This window comes from Tribolium madens, unplaced genomic scaffold (genome assembly GCF_015345945.1).
Source record: "Tribolium madens isolate multiple individuals breed KSU strain unplaced genomic scaffold, Tmad_KSU_1.1 Scaffold_91;HRSCAF=231;Tcas5.2_LG7, whole genome shotgun sequence".
In the NCBI taxonomy this organism is placed as follows: domain Eukaryota; kingdom Metazoa; phylum Arthropoda; class Insecta; order Coleoptera; family Tenebrionidae; genus Tribolium; species Tribolium madens.
The window spans coordinates 3329645-3347539 of NW_025401063.1; the positions used below are offsets into that span (position 1 = coordinate 3329645).

Consider the following 17895-nt stretch of genomic DNA (forward strand, 5'->3'; position numbering starts at 1 on the left):
AGAAAAATTTCAAGTAAGGTAAGATAACAGGAACATGAAAAAAATGTTTAAAAAATTCTATCTGTCAAAATTTTTTGACATTTGACATTTTTTTATGTCTATTTAATGATACTGATCTTGTATATATTTTTTTACAATTATTTAGTAAAGGTACAAAAATTTTGCCAATAAAAGCCACAAATAACATTAAACAGAATTACGATTTAGGATACAGCTTTCTTGTTTCCTCTTCTAATAGCAAAAAAAATTATTTTTCCAACAAAAATAAATAGAATCAAACTGCAAAATTTAAACTCTCATAACTTCCAAATTTTTATAGATAGAATTTTTTTAACATTTTTTTCATGTTCCTGGTATCTTACCTTACATTCTCTGGGGCGCGAGTTCTGGCGCAGCCTGTATAGTACCTACTTTATCATTCATGAATTAGTTTTTCAAAAAAATAAATAGTTTAAGCAAAAAACGTTTGGTTCCTCACTTTTTATTCACTGGTATAGTTCTGCATAACTGGTCCTATGTTTATAAACCGCCTGTATACTAAAGATGATAATAAATTTTTTGCTATCAAGCATTTTTGTTTGTTGATTTTTATAACTCATCTTACCAACATTGGTTTTTAGTTAGGATTCTGTGTCAAATTGGGAAATATCCGGCCTTATATGGCATTTTTCTCTGGGGCGCGAGTTCTGGCGCACCCTGTATGTGCTTTAAGTTGTAAATAATAAACTCAACTAACAATAAATTAAAGTTGATATATTTAAAACAGAGGTAGAAATTACAATGAAACGAAAGATTCATTCATTTACAAATAAAACTTCCACTAGCAGTACAAATACTCAACATGGAATTTTAGAGAATCACATAGTTGAAAAATTTCTTATTTAAGTATAAATAAATACATGTAACTTAGTACGTAGCTTCTCTAGTATTACATTATGTAACAATAACATTAATTTAGACGACGTAGTAAGCAATTCGAGTGAGGCCCTCGTGCATCAGGTCAAATCGCCGCTTTAATTATTTTTATCTTCAAAATCTTCAAAATCATCAGTCCACTTGAGATCCGTAGTTTTCGGAGAAGTTTCCGAATGGTGACTAGCCACGTTTTCGCTAAAAAAATCATCATCAAATGGATCGCTTTCCCGCGCGAAAATATTTACAGATTCAGACTTTTTTATATTAATATCAGACTGAAAGTTATTGGAGAGTCTATTTTTATTGAGTTTCTTTTTCCGAGAATTCGTTGCATTTGTGCTAAATGAGCTTTCTTTGTCATTAGGATCTGCTTCCTCCTTGATACTTGATATGCCACTATCTTCAGGTAACGGTTCTGCTCTCCCACTGGGAGAAAAATCATCTTCAAATAAAGATTTCTGTTTAGGCGACAATTTCAATGGTCTCTCCACTTGACTTTTCTCAAACATGCTTTGTTGTCGCAACACTTTCAACGATTTGTTYACAACAGTCGGKGARTCGGCTTCGGACGTTTCAAAATCATTTTCGAAACTGAATTTTGGACTTTGAGAAGGAACGAAATCATTCTCGAATAAAGATTTAGCACGAGAYGTGGACTTRCGTGGGAAGGTACTAACAATATTCACTTCACTTTTTGGACTTTCCTTCTTTTTCCTGTTTGCTAAAGTGGCGCTTTTCTTATTGCTGTGTTCATCGATTGGTTTTTTCTCAGCGAAATCCGCTTCGAATTGTTTCGAGTACTGTTTACTTCGGTGCGATCCCCGTCCTGGGGGCCCCGTTTCCGGTTTATGTCGATGCGAAGACTCCGAATACTGCGAATCGCGGCTGCGGGAGCGCCGCCCGGGCTTGTACCGTCTATCCCTCTCCCCGTCGCTGCCCCCTGATACCAAAGTGTTAAAATTTTCCAATTTTCGTCGGAAAAACTCACCTGCCCCAAAATAATGTCGCGACTTGATTTCACCCGTTTTTCGGTCCATTTCGGACGCACTACTCGGCCGCTTCCAGTTTCTCCTTGCTGTTAAATAATGGGAAGATTCTTCCGCTTCGTTTGAATACTCGTCTTCCCATGGGGACTCTTGGGATTCCCGGCTGTAATAACGCTCACGCCACATTCCAGGAGGGCCGTCCATATTCGACCAACGAGTGCTGGGGTATCTGGGTTTTTCTGGAACATTTGCGATTTTAAATTGAAAATGAGGAATAAGGAGAAAAGTCTCTTTTTTTTTAAATTGAAATGCCAAACAGTCTTAACGTTGGCATCACTAGTAAATTCATTAATGGTAATTTTAATAAGGAAGTTGGCAGTTCCGGTTTTTGAATTAATTTGAAAACAATGTCATTAAACGTCAACACAAAAAATCGTCTAAGAAAATTTAGAGACGAAACACCAAAAAAGAAACAAATTRGGTACCGCTAACAGTTTTTKGWAATTTGGAAACMAARAGTTCGCAAGCAGYAAGTTAGAAAAAGGGCCCGTTAAAATGTAGACGCAATTTGTAATGCAGGTTTGCTAAATATTCTTAATTTTTAGCAAGAAATCGACAAGAATACAAAATAAACATGAATGAGAAAGAACCTCGGAAAGAACGCAATTAAATTAGTTAGTGTCTTGTGCATCTTTTTTGAGGAATGAGTTGAAAAAGTAATAATTTTGAAACTAAAGCTGAAGAAGAATTTATAAAATGCATCAATTTTAGCTCATTTCAATAAATTACATAAAATTTATTACCAATCATCATAATACCCACTTGTATCTTTTGCTAAATAACTTTTTTCTGTATAAACATCCTTTTTCTTCAAAGCAAGAATCTCATTTTTGTCCACAACATTGTACTTACTTGCGGTGTGTTTCTGTCAAAACTATTAGCACTGAATTCTGTCTTTAGACCTTAGGTAATGATGTCTGACCTCAGGTATTCAATTATAGCGCTTTCAAAGAACAAACAGGCACACAAGATTCATAAAAGTCAAAATTTTGACAACATCTCAATTGAAACACAACCATAATTTTTTAACAAAATTTCTAGGGACAAAAACAAAGAGCAAACAAAATTTGTGGCTGTGGAGACAAGCTGCTACCAATTTTTTCACCAAAATTTTGACTTGGTAATTTCCATTAAAAAAAAAAAACAGACTTTACCATGCTCGCCCATGTCCCAGTCTGGGCAACACCATCGATCTCTCTCCCCTTCGCGTCTGCGACGGTGTCTTCTACTCTCTTCACTCCATTCAGGGTCCCATTTGTCGATGTCATGTTCCCGGTTTGGTGCGTTGTATCGTTCTCGTTCCACTTCCCATTTTTGACGATGAAATCGCGGAACGTGTTCATCTTCGTATCTGTTGGCAACACTGAATTATTAGCGATATTAAATTGTGCCAGTGACGGCCATCACGGCGGCCGCCCGTCGGGAGTGAATGACAATCTAGAGATTATTATTATTATCTATTTACTCACAAGTGAGTAAATTTGACTATCTATACAGTGTGCGCCAGAACTCACGCCCCAGAAAAAAATATCAAGTAAGGTAAGATACCAGGAACATGAAAAAAATGTTTAAAAAATTCTATCTGTAAAAAAGTTTTGACATTTATTTTTAGACATTTGACATTTTTTTATGTCTATTTAATGATACTGATGATCTTGTATATGTTTTTTTTTACAATTATTTAGTAAAGGGACAGAAATTTTGCTAATAAAAGCCACAAATAACATTGAACAGAGTTACAATTTAGGATACAGCTTCCTTCTTTCCTCTTTTAATAGCCTATAGTAAAAAAACTTGCGATAATTATTTATCCAACAGAAATAAATAGAGTCAAAGTGCAAACTTTAAACCCTCATAACTTCGAAATTTTTATAGATAAATTTTTCTAAATATTTTTTCCATGTTCCTGGTATCTTACAGTTGGAGACAAAATACTTTGGTCGTCAATGTCACTTGAGTGACATTAAATTGTAAAGCATGCTTTAGGACTGTTAACCTTATTTTTAGCTACTGTCAATCATAGTTGACAAGTTGTACATATTTTTGATAGGAAGATATAATAGCTGTCATTAATTTGAAATTGTCATTCATTTTTTTTTAACGTTAAAGCTTGAATTACATTAAAGTGTCAGAAAAGTGACGACCAAAGTATTTTGTCTCCAACTGTACCTTATACCAGGTGAATAAAAAGTATGGAACCAAACGTTTTTTGCTTAAACTATTTATTTAAAAAAAAACTAATTGATGAGTGATGAAGTACTATAAAAATGTGATGATTTAACAAGAATAAAATTTTTCGAAATTTTCTTTTGTTTTTGAGTTCTACAAAAAAATTTATTTTTTTAAATGGCAACACACTATAAAATCATTTGTCTCATAAAACCTATACTCTAAGGATTACAACTATCTGCTTTATATTTAATTTTTTCAAAAAAATTTTTTCACATAAATTGCAATTTTGACAAAAAAAAACGCGTAACTCAAAAACAAAACAAAATTTCGTTCTGAAAATACGATCACATTTTTTAGATTACTCTAATTTATATTAATTATTATTTTCTGGAGGCAAATGATCAAAAATAAAACCGCTTGGTTCCATACCTTATATTCACCCTGTATGGCAATTTTCTCTGGGGCGCGAGTTCTGGCGCACCCTGTATATATAAAGAGGCTTGTCTTGACTGACCTATCAACCCACAATAGTTAAACAACCCACAGCGTAAACTGCTGGAGACACAAATTTCAAATTTTCATAGTAGATACCTTTTATAACGTATAGTCCGGTCAAATTAGTCATAAAAATAGTGGTCAAATAACGAAAATTCCCACAGAGCTAAATTTTGGTGGAGACCTTGGGTACACCATTAGAAATAAAGTGTCAAAAGTCCCCATCGATCCTATGTGTGCTAAAAAAGTTATTCGGGGTCAAAGGTCAAAATTTGAAGTTTTTAAAAATTTTTTCGGAAACGGTAAGTTTTATCAAAAAAGTAGCCCAGACAAAAATTATATGTCTTAAAATTATCTACAAAATGGTCTATATACTTTTTTCCTAAGAATCACCATTCCTGAGATATCTCGATTTTAAAAGTTGTAAGAGTAACGTTCTACATCATATGCACATACAGAGTGCGCCAGAATTCGCGCCCCAAAGAAAAATGCCATGTAGGGTAAGGTACCAGGAACATAAAAAAAAATTAAAAAAAATTCTATCTAAAAAAAATTCGAAGTTATGAGAGTTTAAATTTTGCACTTTGACACTTATTTATTTCTCTAGAATAAATAATTTTTAACGTTTTTTTGCTACAGGCTATTAGAAGAGGAATCAAGGAAACTGTATCGTAAATTGCAACTCTGTTCAATGTTATTTGTGGCTTTCATTGACAAAATTTTTGTACCTTTACTAAATAATTATAAAAAAAACATATTCAGGCTCATCAGTATTATTAAATAGACATAAAAAAAATGTCAAATGTCAAAAAATAAATGTCAAAAATTTTTGACAGATAGAATTTTTTAAACATTTTTTCAGTACTCTGGGGATTACCCAATTACTCCCTTTCAAGAAAGTGTCCGATTTTTTAAACACTATATGTTTTACCAAAAAAATTCTTCTTAATTCCAATGGAATCGAGATATTCATAAGTTTAATGAAGTAGAAGAAAAATTTCAAGTTAGATAAGATACCAGGAACATGAAAAAAATGTTTAAAAAATACTATCTGTCAAAAATTTTTGACATTTATTTTTTGACATTTGGCATTTTTTTATGTCTATTTAATGATACTGATGATCTTGTATATGTTTTTTTTATAATTATTTACTAAAGGTACAAAAATTTTGTCAATGAAAGCCACAAATAACATTGAACAGAGTTGCAGTTTAGGATACAGCTTCCTTGATTCCTCTTCTAATAGCCTGTAGCAAAAAAACTTGGAAAATTGTTTTTCCAACAGAAATAAATAAAAGCAAACTGCAAAATTTAAACTCTCATATCTTCGAAATTTTTATAGATAGAATTTTTTTTTTATTTTTTTTATGATCCTGGTACCTTACCCTACATGACATTTGTCTTTGGGGCGCGAGTTCTGTCGCACTCTGTATGTGCATATGATGTAGAACGTTACTCTTACAACTTTTAAAATCACGATATCTCAGGAATGGTGATTCTTAGGAAAAAAGTATATAGACCATTTTGTAGATAATTTTAAGATCTATAATTTTTGTCTGGGCTACTTTTTTGATAAAACTTACCGTTTCCGAAAAAAAAATTAAAAAACCTCAAATTTTGACCTTTGACCCCGAATAACTTTTTTAGCACACATGGGATCGATGGGGACTTTTGACACTTTATTTCTAATGGTGTACCCAAGGTCTCCACCAAAATTTAGCTCTGTCGGAATTTTTGTTATTTGAAATGTCTATTTTGACCGGACTAGTAGACATCCAATAAGAAAGGATTTTTGGAAAATCAACCCCCAAGGGGGTTAAATGGGGTGGTGAATTCGAAGTTTTAAAGCTATATCCATGAAAATTGGTATTTAGACTTTCGGTTAAAAATAAAAAAAAATACGTATTTTACCATTCTTGAAAATTCTACCCTCAAGGGGGTTAAACAGGGATGACAATTTGTATTAAAATGTGTCATTTATAAAGTTAAATCCTTGAAAATTTGTATTTAGGCTTTCGATTAAAAATCAAGTAATACGTGTTTCAGGATTTTTGGAAATTTCACCCTCAAGAGGGTTGAACAAGGGTAAAACTTCGTAAAATATCCATTTTTTTTTAAGTTAAATCTATGAAAATTGGTATTTGGGTGTTCAGTTAAAAACAAAATAGCACGTGTTTCAAGATTTTAGAGAATTCTATCCCTAAGGGATGAAAGTTTGTATAAATATGTATATAAATAGTTAAACATGGAATGAAAATTTGTATCAAAATTTGTCATTGTTAAATAATATCCATGAAATTTAGTATTTGTAAAGAAATATGTGTTTCAATATTTTTAGAAATTCCATCCCCAAGAGGATTAAACGTGGGAGTAAATTTGTATAAAAATTTGTCCATTTGGATATTATATTCATAAAAATTGTTATTGGGGCTTTCTATTTTAAAAATAAAGAAACGCATGTTTTTTTTTGAAAATTCCACCCCTAAGAAGGCCAAACAAGGGATGACAGTTTGTATTAAAAAAATTTGTCATTTTTGAAGTTATATCCAGTTTTATGTGGCCTGTTCCAGAGTGAGTGCCGCAAGCAGTTTGGTGATTTTAGCACATGAGAGCCTTGTATATAAAGAGGTTCTTAATTAGATTAACATCAATGCATATTCGTAAGCCCCAAACAAAGAAGCAATCACAAAATCAACAAAAGTTTTACATATGTTTGAAATGTCGATTTTTATCCACCGAAGAAAAGCAAGCTAGGAATGGAGTGTCACAGTTTGAGAGGAAACCATTATCCCTTGAGATTAAAGACTTAAAATTTTACGGTTTTTAAATAAGTTATAAAAGACGGACTTTTTATTTTTACTACGAAGTTCATAATAAATTATGTGTTGCTATATTTTGTTAYTYAGTTTCTTAGTCCTTCTGCGTTTTGAAAACTAGCYAAGCCGCGGGCAACAGCTAGTTGAATAAAAAAATGTGACGTTTGAGTTTGACATCTCATGTTGCCAACTTAATTTCAAATTTGATCCTTACTCATAATCATCTTCATCATCCCAACTGTCGGTATGCCTCCGATCCCTGTGTTTTTCGAAGGAATGTTGTCTGGCATGTTTCCCCCATCCCCTTCGTCTGGGTTCCTCCTCCCAGGGACTGACGTCTCTGGAGCTGGAGGAGTGTCCCCCAGCGCCGCCTTGACTTCCGTGAACATAAGCTGTCTGCTTCCGGCGTCTTGGTTTCTCGTAACATTCGTAATATTCATCCTCGTAGCTATCAGTCGATCGTCGATTGGATGGATAATATTGCACTGAAATAAAATATTAAACACTGTTAAAGTGGAAGAGTTTAGTTACCTTCAGGTTCGGCCGAAGTATCCCACCAGCCTTCTTGGTCTCGTCGGATTCGTCGTTTCGTCCAACGATCACCTCCACTTTCTGAATCCCCAGGTCGCCAATCTGGGGGAGAATTGTTGCCGAATTCTTTGGAATCGCTTGACCAAGGCGAGACGCCTTCTTCACTCTGAACTCCTTGTTTTTCTTTAGCTGATTCGGCGGGGACGTTGCCCTGGTCGAAGATCGCCCAACTCTCGCCTAACATGCAATTTTTGTAATCAACTTATTTTAGAAACACCAATTMAATAAAATKAGACTTTGAGTATAATTGAATTTTTGATCCAAGTTGSCTGTGACTTTGAAACTATGTTGGCAGCACTGACTAATGACGATTTGTCATTCGATTGACATAAAAATGTAAAACGGGCCTTATGCAACTAACCTCACTTTCGGTTTTTCTAATTTTAATCACAACAGCAAGAGAAAAAATGACAACAAATCAAAAAACAAACAAATCGCTGGCATTATTGTTTCGGAAAATCAACGCCAAAAATAGATTTCAACAAAAACTTTCAAATTTTAGTTTGAAACGTCAATCACAATGACAATAAAACGTGGCTTACATTGATATTTATGAAATGACATAATTTGATGTCCAAAATTCCGTGTCCGCAATAGTAACAATCCAAATAAAACCTGCTTGTCAAGAGTGTCCTGACAATTTTTGAAACGTATGTCTTGAATAGTAGTATATCGTATTGTATCCTAAATGTTTTGTTATTTCATTAAATGTAATAATCTATGTAAGACATACGTTGTGATTATGAATTATGATCGAGAAAATGACATGAATGACCAGTGTTGCCAGCCCAAAAAAATTTAATTAGCCAGATCTGACAGTTGGAAAAAGTTGCCAAATTACAAGAGATTACGATTTAATTTTTTTCAATAATGTTGTATGTTTTTACATAAACTAAGTGAGTAAAATCTAAGAGTTAGGTAAAAAAGAATACCTGGAATTTAGTAATTTTTGACCCGGTATGGCAAAATATCGGTGTTTTCAACTCAAAAATCCCTTGAAAAAAGCAATAATTACATCGTTTTCGGTCTAATTCTGTAATTTTTCGGATTGTTTGTAAAGAAATACTTGCGTTTTTAGCCGAAAAACGTGCTAAAACGCCCAAGAAATGCAAAAATCATATAATTTTCCACTTAATTTGTTGAATTTTTTTTTGTTGGTTGGGCAAAATTTCCCAAAAATGAAATTTTAAAATAGAAACGAGCTTAAAAGCACTTTCGACTAAACTTTGTGGTTTTTCGGCTTATTTTTATTATTATTAAACATCATAGAGCAMAGTCCCTGATCGGGGCTATGTTGCTGTGTCTTAATTTTGCTCAAAAACCAGTTAAATCAAGTGAAACAAACAAAATAACATCAATTTAAATTAATTTTTCTGATTTTTAGGCGTGTTTAATAAATAAGCCTCTGGTTCACAAAAACAAATTAAATCTAGCGAAACAAGCTAACAAATAATATCAATTTCTACTATTTTTTGTGACTTATGAGCCTGTTTAAACAATTTTTAATTTTTTTTATCCCAAAAACATGCGTAAACATAAAAAAAGGTAAAAATAACATCAATTTTTGGCCTGATTTGTTGAATTTTCGGCTTTTTTTAACAAAATTTTGCGAAATAATTGTGATTCTTGCTGAAAAATGTTAATTTTTCAAATGTAAATTGTTATTTTCGTTCTTGTTTAGTAAAATCTCGTAAAAACAAATAGAGAACTATTTTTAACTAATTTGGTGTTTTTTTCAATTTTTTTGATAAAATTTGGCGAAATAATCGAATTTGTTGAAAAACGCTGAAAATGCGCGACCCACTATACAGGTGCGCCAGAACTCGCGCCCCAGAGAAAAATTTCAAGAAAAATTTGCCATTTATTTTTTGACATTTGACATTTTTTTTTATGTCTATTTAATGATACTGATGATCTTGTATATGTTTTTTTTTACAATTATTTAGTAAAGGTACCAAAATTTTGCCAATAAAAGCGACAAATAACATTGAACAGAGTTACAATTTAAGATAGAGCTTCCTTGTTGGATAATTTGGATAACTTGGATAATTATTTTTCTATCAGAAATAAATAGAGTCAAAGTGCAAAGTTTAAACTTTCGTAACTTCTAAATTTTTATAGATAATATTTATTTAACATTTTTTCCATGTTCCTGGTATGTTACTTTATATGGCATTTTTCTCCGGGGCGCGAGTCTGGCGCACCCTGTATATCAATAACAACTGAAAAACTAGTGTAAATTAATTTTTTGTTGTAACTGCAGTTACATTTTTTTATTTCCAAAAAATCACGACATAGGTATTAGAATTTTTACCAATTTATCAGACTGGAATGAAAATCACCAGACCTGGCAATACGATTCAATTTGATAGTCAGTGTTGCCAAAGTAGGATTTCTCGGCCTACTTGACGACAAAAAAATCACGGAGTAACAACGTCAGTCTTTAATGACTCAGTGTTGCCAACTTAATTTAAAAAAGAACCCAAAATACCTGCAGCATCTTCTGGCTTTTTCCCCATTTCTGAATTACTTCCCGTATTGTCCACTTCCGGTGAACTTCCACTGACAACATCCGATAACGAGCCAGAATTCAGCCTCGCATTACTTTGCATAATTTCAGTAATAGCCACAGGAACTGGACTTTTCGCAACTTTATTCACCGGCGTTACTTTTTCTTCTTTCTCAATGGGGGCACTGTACTCAATCAAATTGAATTTCGGTGAYACCGGTTTCTCCTTCTCTTCCTCGATAAACTTATTTTCATTATTGATGATAGCCGTCTCGTCTTTGGACACCTCTTCATTCAACAAATTCTGTTCGTTCTCATTCTTRGTTTCGCTCAATTTCAACTCACTTTCGACGATTTCACGCAACGCGGCGTACTTGTCCTTAGTCGAGTCTTCAACACTTTTATAAATATTATTAACATTGCTGTCGACCACCGAACTCGCAATACTGCCTTTTTCCTCCTTGAGTTCCTCCGGTTCGGTGTCGATTTTCGTCTGTTTGATCTCCTCGTTCATCAATTCGCGAAAAACGGCATAACGGTCGTAGCCCTCGCTCGTGTTGCTGTTCAAATTGTTGAAATTCGCCGCAAAATCGGCGTTGAAAGTCATTTCTGTGTTACTATTAGCCTCAACAGTGCTGGTTTGGCTCTTCGCCTTGATAAAATTCGATAAAAAATTGGTCAATTGCACCAAAGTCATGTTACTCAACTGATTGGTCGGAATATTCAACTTCGTAGCCAACTCATTCAAGCCACTTAACGTCAGTTGGCTTAAGGTTATGTCCAAACCCTCCAATGAACCCAGGTTTTCCGTCGCCGTGCTTGTGATTAGGTTCGGTTTCGATTCCAAATACGAGGCGACTGTCACTTGCGCCTTCTTGAGGGCCCTCTGCGGCGGGGGCAACAGAATCGGGGAGGCCCTTTTCTGCACCGGTGTCAAATAATCCTCCTCGCTGGTTTGCACAGTGAAGGGTTTTTTCGGTCTTTCGGGCACCGTCCCGAAACTCGGTTCGAATTTGGTTTTGCGAACCGGAACCGGAATCGGGGGGCTCTTGTCCATAGTTTTGATAAACTCGAGACTGTTTGGGGCCGTTTCGTACTCGTCCATGTAGTCGTAGTGTGACTCCTCGACGTGGGGCGGCCGCGGCGGGGGCTTGACGGAAAACTCGCCCCCTTGCTTCTTCGGAGGCAGGGGCGGCGGCTTGATTTGCAGGAGACTCGATTCGGGTCGAGGGGGCGGCTCGGGGGCGCACTCCGAGCCCGAGGACATGTCCAGACTGGCGTTGTCGTGGAGTCGTGTGAATTTCTCGTAATTTGATTGGTCGAAAGTGGTTTGTTTGGTGATTTGCACCCCCTCCACTACTGGTCCTTTAGGCGACTTCGTTTGGAACACTTGTTTCGTCTTGAAATTGGCGAATTCCGTTTCGAAGGGGTCCTGCGCCTCGGCGAAGGGGTCTTCGGTCACGAAAGGGTCCTCGCCGAAGGGGTCGGTGCTAAAATCGTTCGATAATTTCGTAAATGGGGGCTTTTTCGTGAGCAAATTCGACTCCTGCTGCTGGGATTGGGACACCAAATCATTGAGAGCTTTTTTTGGCGGATTTTTTAGTTCTTGAAAGAAATGTTTCTTATCAATATATGGCTTACTTCTACCAGTACCTAAGGTAAAATAAAATACGTCACTTATTTTTAAAGGAAACTCAAAATTAGGTTCCTAAGAAAAAAATAAAACGCAAATTATTTTATTTTACCACAGATATTGTACCGAGTGATGAACTTAAAAATATATATATGTGTGTGTGTGTGTGTAAAAAAATGAACATATGAATGAACAGAAATCCGTTAATTCAATTTCTGGTCAAAGACGCCTATGGCTTTGAAGTTGAGTTGGCAACATTGGAGTTCATTCAAATTGGATTTTCCCGCTCAAGGTCAAAGAATTTTACAATTTAGGTATGTAAATCGGCTAAAAATTACTGAAGGACTGATTTGGTAACAAAACTGTCAAATCTGTGTGTCAAATCGCTTTAATAATTGCGATGGAAAAATATTAAAATATTTTTTAATTAAATAAAGTAAATAATTTTTTTTTATTTCGGTCTTATAATGAGATTTTTGTGTAACTGAAAACAATTGCATAATAGGAACAAATGAGTGCTTGCAGAACCTTCTGCAACGAGTGTTTTATACTATTTTTTTCTATTTTGCCTATTTTGCCGCTTTATATCATTTTATTAATTTACAGTAGGAGACAAAATACTTTGGTCGTCACTTTTCTGACACTTTAATGTAATTCAAGCTTTAACGTTAAAATGAATGACAATTTCAAATTAATGACATTATTATATTATATTTTCCTATCAAAAATATGTACAACTTGTCAACTTATAATTGACAGTAGCTAAAAATAAGGTTAACAGTCCTAAAGAATGCTTTACAATTTAATGTCACTCAAGTGACATTGACAACCAAAGTATTTTGTCTCCAATTGTACAGACAAAAATTTTAAATCTAGGGAATTTTGCGACGGTTGGTGATATTTATGTGGAATAATTTTAGGCGGTTGTGAAAAATAAAAATAATTCTTATTTTCAAAATAATTCTTATTTTCACATTTGAAAATGAATAGTGAAGAAAGTCCGTCACTAAAATTAAATTAACGCCAACGACATCATTTGGGTGCTTTAATAGACTTATTCTGACACTGAAATAGAAAATACAATTTTGTGACATTGTTTTTTGCGACATTTTATGCAATACTATAGCTAGTGCCGTTTTTAAGTGAGAAATTGTTGCAGTTCAACGTATTTTACCGAAACTAATGTAATTTAAGCCATTTTCGAGCAATTTGGGTACCACATTCATCAAATATCAAAAATTTTAACTGTCAAATATAATAATAATGGACGATTTGTCATTCGACTGACATAAAAATGTAAAACGGGCCTTAGGCAACTAACCTCACTTTCGGTTTTTGTAATTTTTATCCTGAGAGCGAGAGAAAAAATGACAACAAATCAAAATAATTTAATGATCTTATATAAAAACACGTATTTCTGGCATTATTGTTTCGTAAAATCGACGCCAAAAATAAATTTCAACTAAAACTTTAAAATTCTAGTTTCAAACGTCAATCATAATGACAATAAAGCGTGGCTTACATTGACATTTTCTGAACTGTCATAAATTTGATGTCCAAAATTCCGTGTCCGCCAGTGTAATAAACACAAATTAAAAATGACTCAATAGAAAAAATAGTATAAAAAACGCGTGTTATAAACTCATTAATTTAATAGTTATTTATATTATAAGTATTTAACTTACATAAAATATTTTACCCTTGAGCTTTCAAATAAAAAAAATGCCAAATTGACAGAATAGGGATGAAATAAAACGGTTTGGAAATTACTAGTTAGTAACTATACCTAGCGACATTCAGCTTACAACATAACTTAAATCTGGTTGGGAAAATCCAATTTGAATGCATTTTAGACACTGAATCATTTTTTTATAATTTTTTGTTACATCAAAATGGTCTAAATTTGCCAAAAAAAAGATTTTAATTTGAAAATCACTCAATTTTAATTAACTCAGGCACATTATTCAATGTTGCCAACTTAAACTTGAGATCACGAGTCACTTTGATCAGAAATTTATTAACTCAAGTAAAACCCAAAGTAATTAAATAAAAAACCTTAATAAAACAGAAGCTCACCTAGGGGATCTAGTTCGGTGAAAACATCAAATTGGGATAGAATTTCCTGCTTGGTCATTTCGTGTTTTTCATCTTTGGTGGGTTCAGGCACTAGGGGAGGTTCTTTGAAGATGCTTTTCGCTGGTTGAGTGAACCAATCATCTTGTTGGGGAAAAGCGTCTTTTTTAACTTTATCATCTCTCGATTTAATTAAACTATTATCACAACTTGCAGTGTGGGGCGTTCTGGGACTGAAGACACTGCTTGAGTCGGAACTCCGACTCGACCTTTCCCTTCCCGAAGACGGAGGTGGTGGCAGAATTGGCTTCTAAATTTCAACCAATCACAAAACAATCAAAACCTTCAATTCTCTTACAGTGTAAGTGGTGAAGCTGTCCCCAAACGGGTCGTCTTTAGCAGCCCCGAAAGGGTCAGAAGGAGTGATCCTTTCCATTTGATTGAGGCCTTGTTGGAGACTATTCAACTCCAGTTCGAGGTCAACCAAGTCGGCGACGGCAGTCCCACTCGATTTCCCCTCGGAATTGGAGGCCTTGCTGTCGTTCGTCGCGCTTTTCGTCGTTTCTTGACTCGCAGGCTTCGTGGCGGAAACGGAAGAGTCGGAAAACAGCGGCGAGCTTGTAAACCGGCTTTTGTCCAAATGCTGTTTCGCCAGCTCGATTTCCTTCTTCTTGAGGGCAAAAACGACCTGGAACAGGTCCCTCATCGCAATGACGACCTGACTGGCGGCTTTGTCTGTTTTAATCCCGAAAAATCTATGTCCTGTGTCTGGGGACCCGAATATGTACCCGAAGGCCCGCGAATCGGTCATGTCTTGGGCGATAAACGATATTTTGTGGACAGGGTGGTGGTAGAGCGAGTCCTAAAACACACCATAAGCTCGTTTTGGGCTGGTGGTGGGACTTACCCCTGTTTTTTCATCCCTTAATCGCAAACCGTCGATGGCTATGTTAATTGTGATGCGTTGTTTGTGTTCCCCTGCCGCTCTGATGGCCATTTTCAGGTCGGATAGGGCTTCCTGGCACATGCGGTCTCCTCTGGCCTCAGACACTTCCAAAATTCCGATCAGTTTGGCCTTAAAACTCACTCCATCGCCCAGGAATCGAGTTGTTTCGTTTTTATCTGAGAGGAAATATGCTGGTGAGAAAACAGGAGTGAAACAGTGAGCGATTATGGGGACTGTTTGAAAGCTACTCACATTTCAAAGGACTAGTTTTTTTTCGTAATGTTTGCATGTTTAGTCAAGTTGGTGGGTTTTTGGAAGCAAAACACTGTTAACCATCTGGGACCAAACCGTCACATTTTATCACATTATAAATTGACTTTACACTTCCCATAATAATGGAAATGGTATATTTACAAAGCGGTTATCTGAAAATGGTTCATTTTGGGTGCACTGAATTAATTCTTTATATTGATCATTGAATCCATTGATCAACCCCATTTAGGGGTGTAGCAAGTTTGGGGTTGAATCTCGCACATGCTCAGTCTACTACTCTAATCACTTTTTATCGATTTCAAAAAACTTTCTCTCTACTTGCTTTTTGCCCTCATAACCGCTCAATTTGGACGAAATAACGAAAATCGAACATTTTGCAGAAAATAACCCAACACCTTACTTATTTCTACCATGGGATTTTGATGGGGTAAAAAAATAAAAGCAAACTACCGTCTGATGATATTTCAACCATTTGGAAAACGGACTTTTCCAACTTGTGGCGTAAATTTGAATTTTTCCAAATCACAACAAACCAACGTCATTGAGATAAAAGTACCATGAATGCGGCAACCATCACAGTGGACGTCATACCATCATGGACCTCATCATTTCCATAATTAGTTGCGCTATTTTGTCATTCTCAATCCAAAATCGCCAATTTATGCGTACAATTAATATACGAAAGAATTAAAATTCATGATTTCATTCGAAAAATTTTTTATTGATGAATGTTGAAATAAAAAATTTAAATTATGTTAGGGAAATTCGTTTTTTACTAGTGACATAACCACACTTTTCCTGTCACAATCACAATCTAATACGAAAAATCACTGCGTTGTTCATTTCACTCTTTTCAAAAGAATTTGAATTAAAAAAAATTCTTTAATTTTTTATTTTTTTTGATTAATGGTGGAAATAAAAAATTTGAATCTAGTTAGGGAATTTAGTTTTGGTACTAGTGACATAACCTTACTTTTTTTGGTCATAACCTGTAAGAAAAACCAGCGCGTTATTTATTCAAATAAAATGGTTAAAACTCTGGAAAAGCAAAAACTAATTATAAAAGATGCTCTCAGCAATGTCGTAAGTGTTTTTATGTTTTGTKACATTTAAATTAAACACATGATTTAAGGACGCAAAAGCCAATAAAAAYATCATTTTCGATGAAAATCTCGAGGTATCCAACAAATCTCGCCTCAATGGAGGTGCCCCACAGCACGAGCAGCAAAAGCCGCTTTTTGAAAGTGACGACGAAGCCGATGACGACTTAAAAATCGAGTTAAAACCTCAGTTTAGTGGCAAYAAGGGGCATCAAGTAAAAATTCCTTATTTTGTGTCATTTTTGTTTATTTGGTTTATTGCAGCTCTTTGAGTTGCAGTCGAGGTATAAGGGCGATAAACGGTTTGCCTTGGATGAGCGATTTGTTGATAATAACGAAGAAGAGGAAAATGCTTCAAAAGTTGAATGCTCACTTGAAGAAGAGAAGAAACATGAGTTGAACATCTTAGAGCAAGTATTGGGGACCAAAATCAGGACAAGAGATGTAAAGGTGCAAGAAGACAGGTAAGTAACGTGTAAGGCTTGCTACTTGTTTACCCATTAAGTCTTTCAGTTCAAAGAAAAAAAGGATGTTGAGGTATGATCCATCACAATCAGATCATGTCAAATTCCACGTGACTGTGGCCCCAGACGAGTCAGCTTCGAAAAAAAAGGCAAAGAAAAAGAAGAAAGAAGCACAGAAAGAAGAACAGGAACAAGAACAGCCAGTTGTTTCTAAAGAAGTTTTCTATAAAGTGGAAGATGATTTAAAAAGTGCACTTCAAGAAAAGCAAGACTTTAGTTTGTTAAAGTTATTTGGACAAGAAGAAAAAGATGAAGTAATCAACTCCACCGAAGATTATGAAACACAAACAAATAATAAAATACGGAATCACGGGTTTTTAAATGAGAATCCCTTTCACTATGACTCTTCAGATGATGAAGTGGAAGAACCTGAAGTTGAAAAAGTTACAAAAAAGAAAGAATTTGAAACCAGCGTACAAACGAACACAGTTAAAGCTTGGTTTGAGCCATTCTTTTTAAAGGAGGATGATTATCGGTTACAAGGTATAAAGTTTTATTTTGTAGGGCAAATACATATTTTTAATGAATTTTAGAAGGGTCTGACTTTGTGAAAAGATTAGCTTCAGAGAAGAAATCTGAATTTAGCCAGCAAAGAAGAGATATAAAGGATATTGTTAAGGCGAAAGTACGAAACAATCAAAGAAAAAATAATCCGTTCAAGAAAAAAATTGGAGGAAGTAAACGAAAAAAGATGATTAGAATAAAAAAAGCAATGAAAAAATGACATGCACGGCTGTAGTTCATATCCATATTTTTTAATAATAATAATTTTTACTCGTTATATKTTTTCTTGTTTTATAAG

The 17895-nt window shown here is 34.7% G+C and overlaps 2 protein-coding genes across 6 annotated transcripts; one reads left to right on the forward strand and one right to left on the reverse strand.

Annotated features, from left to right (window-relative positions):
- Positions 1 to 732: 732 nt before the first annotated feature.
- LOC123011328 (protein disabled) lies at positions 733 to 16046 on the reverse strand. Of its 5 annotated transcripts, XM_044408715.1 has the most exons (11): positions 15449 to 16042; positions 15158 to 15387; positions 14609 to 15112; positions 14254 to 14560; positions 10527 to 12197; positions 7976 to 8212; positions 7659 to 7929; positions 3116 to 3312; positions 1904 to 2140; positions 1161 to 1855; positions 733 to 1110 (listed from the first exon to the last, which is right to left on the reverse strand). In XM_044408715.1, the coding sequence occupies exons 1-11, from the start codon at positions 15483 to 15485 to the stop codon at positions 1096 to 1098; spliced, it is 4401 nt and encodes a 1466-aa protein (XP_044264650.1). In that variant the 5' UTR covers positions 15486 to 16042; the 3' UTR covers positions 733 to 1095. The 5 variants fall into 5 exon arrangements, with proteins under 5 accessions (XP_044264650.1, XP_044264648.1, XP_044264647.1 ...); XM_044408713.1 differs by having other exon boundaries at positions 733 to 1855; positions 15158 to 15372; positions 15920 to 16046; XM_044408712.1 differs by having other exon boundaries at positions 733 to 1855; positions 15158 to 15372; positions 15449 to 16041.
- A 351-nt stretch (positions 16047 to 16397) lies between these two features.
- Positions 16398 to 17874, forward strand: LOC123012228 (probable RNA-binding protein CG14230). The gene is made up of 5 exons (XM_044410115.1): positions 16398 to 16552; positions 16602 to 16784; positions 16834 to 17033; positions 17083 to 17576; positions 17627 to 17874. The coding sequence occupies exons 1-5, from the start codon at positions 16496 to 16498 to the stop codon at positions 17815 to 17817; spliced, it is 1125 nt and encodes a 374-aa protein (XP_044266050.1). The 5' UTR covers positions 16398 to 16495; the 3' UTR covers positions 17818 to 17874.
- Positions 17875 to 17895: the final 21 nt, after the last annotated feature.